The following is a 6,653-nucleotide window of genomic DNA, read 5'->3' on the forward strand; positions in this document are numbered from 1 at the left end:
TCTCTTAGGCTTGCCCATTGCTGCTTATTTAGATGCTGGAAGGATTAGTGCTAGTCAAAATGCACTGTGCACTGATGGGGTGGAAGTTTGGAATCAGGAAGGAAAAAAAAAGGCTTTGCCTCCACTCAACGTAGCTGCAATTAGGAGCTTAGCATTTGGAGGAAAAGTGTTGCATCACATATTCCATTACATTATAGAATAATGATATAGTGGTTCTACAAAGCACCCAGCTATCATGCCACTTACAGATAAGCAGAAGAACTTGTCAGAACTCAGGTACATATTATGACACAAGTTCATTTTACCATGGCTTGTTATTTTTAATTCCTTATGTTGGGATAAAGGATTCCAATTTCTCCCAATCGCCTTGAAGTTCATATGACTGCCTTACCAGCTTGGGGCAGAATACACTGTGCAATGACATCCCGCAGTTTCTCTAGAGCGACATTGGCATCCTCTGCCTCATTCTCCGGATCGTGAATATAGACATCATCCTTGGGCCTCGTGCTGTAACAAAATGACAATTTATTATGGCGGGGGACAAGTTCCTCTATGAACAGGCGCAATTAGCCAGCCAAATCTGAGACACATTTAGTGGGCTAAGACATTAAACAGGCTTATTTTCTTAAAATAAAATATAAATAAAAAAAGGAAGAAAAGGCAGAAAGAATTAATAAAAATGAAAAGCAATTAAAAAAAACACGAGAAGAGCGACGGGAAAACTGACATTACCCATCTCGCCCCCACTACAAGTGTGCCATCTATCAGGCGATCGCGCTGTGGCACTGGTGATGGTCATTGGAGAAGTCCGACGTCTGGATTGCCTGCCTCACCTGCTGGCTGAAGGAGGCTATCTGGAGGCAAACAGCCATATGAGAAAAACAACAATGGGGAACATTTAGGGAAATGTTATTTTTTTTAAATCTTCTTAAAGGGGAACAGTCTTCACTTGAATCATTGTATAATCCTAAATGTGATAAAAGGACATCCCTCCTCTTGGAAAGATTTCATTTCAAATCTGCAGTTCGTGTATTCCTCTTCACAGGTCCGATAACAGCTGACTCTTCATTACACCCCATGCATTCAGCAACACATCTGCAGTGAACATACTAAGCTTAACCCACCTGGAGTCCAACAAGGACTCCCCTGATGAGTTTGACAGCTCCAGTATTCACTCACTATAAAAGGCTTGCCAAAGAAAGCCAGAACTCTAGCTCTCAGATTATGTCTGGCTCTACACTTCTATTAATAGTATTTTTTTCTGTACACTTACTAGCATCTCAGTCTTGCCTGGATCTTATTTTATGCTTTAAAACCGCTAGTCAGATGGAGAACCAGGATTGTCGTTTTGTGCAGCCTCTCCTGTGCTGGGACATCATGAAGTTCCATGTCAATAACAAGGGACGACACTATCTAGGAATTCAACAAGCCTGGAGTGTATTTTACTCTTCCATTCAGATCACTGCTGAAAATGCCAATAAGATATGATAAGCAAATTTTAAAATCATGAAACGGGAGTAAAGGAGGAGCAAGAAACCATGTGCGCCATTCTTTATAACGCTTAGGACTGCATGTCAATTCAAATGAACACAGTTTCCCTTTAAGGAGGATTCAACTGTTGCAGTATTGGTGAAAAATTTGAACATGGATTGTAACAAGTTTTAGAAAGAGTCCTCTTGGAACAAAGTCCATTTCAAATCAATCCGTGCTGTAACCAAAAGTTTAAGAGCTCACCGATGACTTGCTGGGTAATTGCCCTTATACAATGAGGCACTGAGCCATACAGACCAGGAAGCTCCCAGTACATCCCTGGTCTGTGTCAAGTTAGCTCCTAGCCAAGGCAGGAGCTAATGGCTTCAGTCCCAGGCTAGAAAGTAGTGGAGGGGTGGAGACCTAAAAGTTTCAGCCAGGGTTTCCACTAGTGCTTTACCATGTGCATATCTGAAGAAGAAAGGAATGGGAATGGCTGTGATTCTTCCTCCTGCCCCCATGATAAAACAGACTGCTTTTCTCTGTCGCCCAGGCACACACATGAACAATGTACAGCTGGAATAGGTACTAGGGTAACCACTAACCATGTAACCGTACCCCAACTCAAGTCTGAGCCTTATGATCAGGTAGGATTAAACAAAAAAGATCCAAGAGTCCAATATAGTTTAAGCTAATATTTCTGAATACCAAGCTTTCAACGTCACGAAACATAACACAACACATTTGAATGTGCAAATTAAATGTTAATTAGGAGTCATCATACAGCACAGCAAACATTTTGTTCTTTGAACTACTTGTAGTTAAACAGTCTGCAAATTCAACATTTGCGAAAAGAAAAACAATAACCCAAGTTACTGTTAGGTACATAAAGGAATCTTTATCAACCATACTAAATATTTTGTGGTTTCAGCTTTCTAAACCTAAATGATTGTGCTCGCTTTAAATGTTTTCATCTGTAAAACTTGGACAGAGTCAACATCTTTATGCCACAAGTCATGCAGACTGATCAGCCAATGAGAACACAACTGACTCCTGCATCCAATAATAATCCAAGCTCCTTAATTCAATTCCTTAGCTGAATCCCCCAGTCTTCAGGACCATCCTTAAGCATAGTCCTTGGACCTCTGAATTGCGAGATATATTGAACAGAATCAAAAAAAATCTTTTAACTGCTTCAGGTTTCTAAGATGCTGTTTTAAGTAACAAATCATACTGCTTTTTCTGGTCTTTAATTTGCAATAACATCTTTGATTTATATGGCATCTTTTAAACTTGGGTAAAAAAAAATCAGGGTGATTACAGCTTTATAACATTATTCTATACACATTTAATATAGTATAGTTTCAGAGATTTGTAGAAGAGATAAGTAAATTTTCCAACAAGGAAAAAAATTAATACTACAAACGTATTCGAGCTATTTTCAATTTTGTTTCCTCCTGTCCTGACTACAATATTGGGGTGTGTATGTTCTAGCAAGCCCAGAAGAGTGTGTCAGCACACTATTTGACCACAAAGGGCATCACAGCCAAACTCAATCCTGTCCTCATATGGCATCCAAGTATTTCTGCCCAGCATGAACAACTTGAAAATGACCAGGAGCAAGAACAATGGTTGATTTACATCTTCCTACCCAATAGGTGCTGAGGCTAAGCATAAAACCTCAACCGTTGCCCTGTGAGGTCACTTAATTTAGTGCACACAATCAAATCTGTGAAGTCCTAGTCTGTACAGCTTAGTGGTATATTTTGCAGTGCATCGGAGGAGCTCAGTTTTCCATTGCAAAACATTTTAGTGGACTCCAGATATAAACTCACATACAATCCTATGAAAGCAAAGAATGTGAGCAAACCAAACCACCTCTTATTCACTCCCATTCTTTACAATTCCTGAAACAAACATGAAATATTTCCAATCTGCAATGGTCTGCATGATTAATGAACTGGTTAATTTCATCTTCATATTTTTCCAAGTCTGATTACTTTTAGTAGAGAAAGATTTTGCTAAATGGGGTGCGATTAGGACAGCTTGATGGCCACGCATATACAAAATAGTTATTCTGTGTGTGTGTTCTGCAGAATTTTTTGCAAATTAATTCCGTTATTAGGGTTAGACTGTAACCTGGAACAAAGCTATAGTGGATGGGGAAAAGAATGAACAGCTTTGTTGACAAAGAGAAGAAATACAGTAACTGTCTAGGCACACCACGATCAAACTATTCAATCCAAGTGCAGCACAGAGGAACAAGTAAAATAGCAGCGTACTTTCAATTCTCCTCACCTAAAGATGCTAAATTTAGTTGCTGTACAATTTAACAAGAGCCTTGGCAGTCTGTTGAATACGAAACACTCCACATTTTGTCTGATTTTGATACATGAAGATTTTTCATTGGGGCTGCTGAATAGTGCCCAAAGCAGGAATCCCAGTATCCCTGCTCCCACCTCAAGGTACTGAGGCAGGTTTTTGTAACCCCACTGCTACCTGGCTGGAGTCAATTAGCACAGGGAATGAAAATAACTTGGGCTTTGCATGATGTTCTTACACTTCAACAATCAGGAGAGTTCAAACTGGAATTAAACTTATCCCAATTTGTTTGTTCCTCTGTACTTGATGTTACTGCATAACTAAGACCTTTGCCATGGTTAAAGGACAGATGGTATCCTTCATTGTCGAACTCTGCAAATAGAAGTAGTACAGTAGCCACAGTGCACACATCTTGTTCAACACAAATTCTGCTAGAAATTAAACAACATTTTTCATCAATACACATGTCTAAGCTGAACATATTGCATTTAGTAAAATACACTTACCCAAATAGCTTCCTCTTGCGAAGAATTGGGTTATTTACAGAGTTTAGAGGTTTAAGGCTCACTTTCAGATCCTGAATTCTCATACTGGCCAGCTGCTCTGCATGGGCCTGCTGGATCCCAGCAACCATTGCCTGTGACACAGTTTCATCATCAGTACAAGCTGTATTACATGACAAACACCAGCAGACAGTACCTTGTAAACAGAGCAGCAATTATAGTGACAACCACACAGCTTCCTTTAACCTAGGAATGAAACATCTGAGATGCAAGTAAAGCTCAGCCTACATCCTTCAAGAAATAACAAAAAGGCCTGTGCATCAGTTATCGCAAACACACGAGACTGAAAATTCTCAAATCTAAAATATTATCACCTGGGATTTAAATCAATGCTTTAATAATAAAAGGAAAAGTACGAGAAATACTAACCATTACATAATACATTACATATAATGTTAGAGATAGACAAAGTCACTGTAATTATGCTACAAAATATCAGCTACTTGCTGTGACAATGTCATCAATAGTTACAGACAATTCACCTTGTCCATCATCATTTGGGAGGATGGAAGAATGTTATCTAAAGCTTCTGTGGAGTTCAGCCAGGGATGATCCAGCACCCCTTCAATATTTAGTCGTTCTTCCGGCTTTACCTTCAACAATCTGCAGGAAAGAACAACGTACGCTAAAACTCGAGTTTGGATAAGAAAAAAGTTCATAACTTTTTTTGAATCTACTAACAGATATAAATACCATATATAATCAAACCAGAAAACGATGGGGCAACAAGTTACATACATATATACGGTAGAACTATTCACCCTACATCAAAATGCAAGGTCCACAGCAAAGTCAGCTTGATGGCCAGTTTTACAAATTTGATTTGATTTTCCATAATGCCTTCAGTACTACCAAGGACTCATCTTACTACACAACAACCAAGCTACCCAACTCACTTTCTCACAATGTCCTTTGCCATTTCAGAAATCTGACTCCACTCTTCTTCTGGGAATTCAAAACTTCCTGTCATGATCTTTTTCCGCATGTCCTTCGGGATAGTCCGGCTGTGGTGTTTGGAATAAAACGGTGGATATCCACATAGCATCACGTAAATTATTACACCCAGCGACCACAGGTCACAGCTCTGAGATAATAAAGAAATATAAAAAGTAAACTTTTTAATGTAAAAGATTTTTCATTAAGTTTGTGGGAAGTTATCAATTTACTTCATGAATTTATCTAATATTGATTCCCGCTCTTCCTTGGATCCTTCGCATCAATTGTGTGGAAAGAATGGATATGTCACTTCTTGGTCTCAAGTGCTGGCTGGTATGAACAGTGTGCTCGCTTATGGTGACATGCACTTCAAGCCAGCCTTGGCGGAATTCATATCAAAATAGGAATCAGAAAAGGGTTGCCTTTCAGCCTGCGCCCCAATCTTCAGGGAGTATTATAAAAAGAAAGTTTACAAAATTATCACAGGGCTTGACAGCGTAGATGCAGGAAAAGTGATTTCACTGGCCATAGGGTCTACAGCCAGCGGACAGACTCTCAGAATAAAAGGCAAAACGTTTAGGTCCGAGATGAGGGGGAGCTTCATTCAGAGAATGGTGAACCTTCAAAATTCTTTAGCACAGAGGGTGGTGGAAGCTCAATCATTAAGTAAATTCAACTCAGAGACTGATAGATAGAAAATCACAAATAATATCAAGGGATATGGGGATATGCATGAATACAGCAATGAGGTAGGTGATCAACAGAGACACAGAATGCCTGAACAGGCTCGAGGGGCTGATTGAGCTACTCTCTCTCTCTATTCCTAACGTGGTTTTTTTTTTTTTAAAATTCACTCATGGAACGTGGGCATCATTGGCTGACCAACATTTATTGCCTGTCCTTAGTTACCCTTGAGAAGGTGGTGGAGAAACCCTTCTTGAACCACTGCTGCAGTCCATATGCTGTAGGTTGACCAACAATGCCCTTTAGGGAGAGAATTCCAGGATTTTGACCCACGACAGTGAAGCATATATTCCAAGTCAGGATGGTGAGCGGTTTGGAGGGAAACTTGTAGTTGGTGCTATTTCTGTGTATCTGCTGTCCTTGACCTTCTAGATAGAAATGGTCATGGGTTTGGAAGGTGCTATCTAAGGCTCTTGGCTGAATTTCTGCAGTGCATCTTGTAGACAGTACACACTGCTGTTACTGGGCATCAGTGGCAGAGGGAGTGGATGTTATGCCAATTAAGCATGCTCCTTTTTACTGTATGATGTCAAGCTTTGAATGTTTTTGGAAGCAACCATCCAGGCAAGTGGGGAACATTCCATCGCACTCCTGATTTGTGTCTTGTAAATGGTGGAT

At 39.8% G+C, this 6,653-nt stretch overlaps 1 protein-coding gene across 1 annotated transcript; it reads right to left on the reverse strand.

Annotated features, from left to right (window-relative positions):
• Positions 1-6: 6 nt before the first annotated feature.
• Positions 7-5,440, reverse strand: LOC109930599 (MAPK activated protein kinase 5). The gene is made up of 4 exons (XM_048594204.1): positions 5,252-5,440; positions 4,838-4,958; positions 4,299-4,429; positions 7-507 (listed from the first exon to the last, which is right to left on the reverse strand). The coding sequence occupies exons 1-4, from the start codon at positions 5,398-5,400 to the stop codon at positions 375-377; spliced, it is 534 nt and encodes a 177-aa protein (XP_048450161.1). The 5' UTR covers positions 5,401-5,440; the 3' UTR covers positions 7-374.
• Between the last annotated feature and the right edge of the window lie 1,213 nt (positions 5,441-6,653).

Source organism: Rhincodon typus, unplaced genomic scaffold (assembly GCF_021869965.1).
Source record: "Rhincodon typus isolate 14 unplaced genomic scaffold, sRhiTyp1.1 hic_rhity00006994, whole genome shotgun sequence".
NCBI classification, from domain to species: domain Eukaryota; kingdom Metazoa; phylum Chordata; class Chondrichthyes; order Orectolobiformes; family Rhincodontidae; genus Rhincodon; species Rhincodon typus.

Excerpts from the sequence above, each read along its gene's own strand:
- LOC109930599 (XM_048594204.1), bottom strand. The coding sequence starts at position 5,400 with ATGCTATGTGGATATCCACCGTTTTATTCCAAACACCACAGCCGGACT. Across the intron at positions 4,959-5,251 it reads GCAAAGGACATTGTGAGAAA|ATTGTTGAAGGTAAAGCCGG; the intron begins GTGAGTTGGGTA and ends TCTTTCCTGCAG. Across the intron at positions 508-4,298 it reads CGCAAGAGGAAGCTATTTGG|CACGAGGCCCAAGGATGATG; the intron begins GTAAGTGTATTT and ends ATTTTGTTACAG.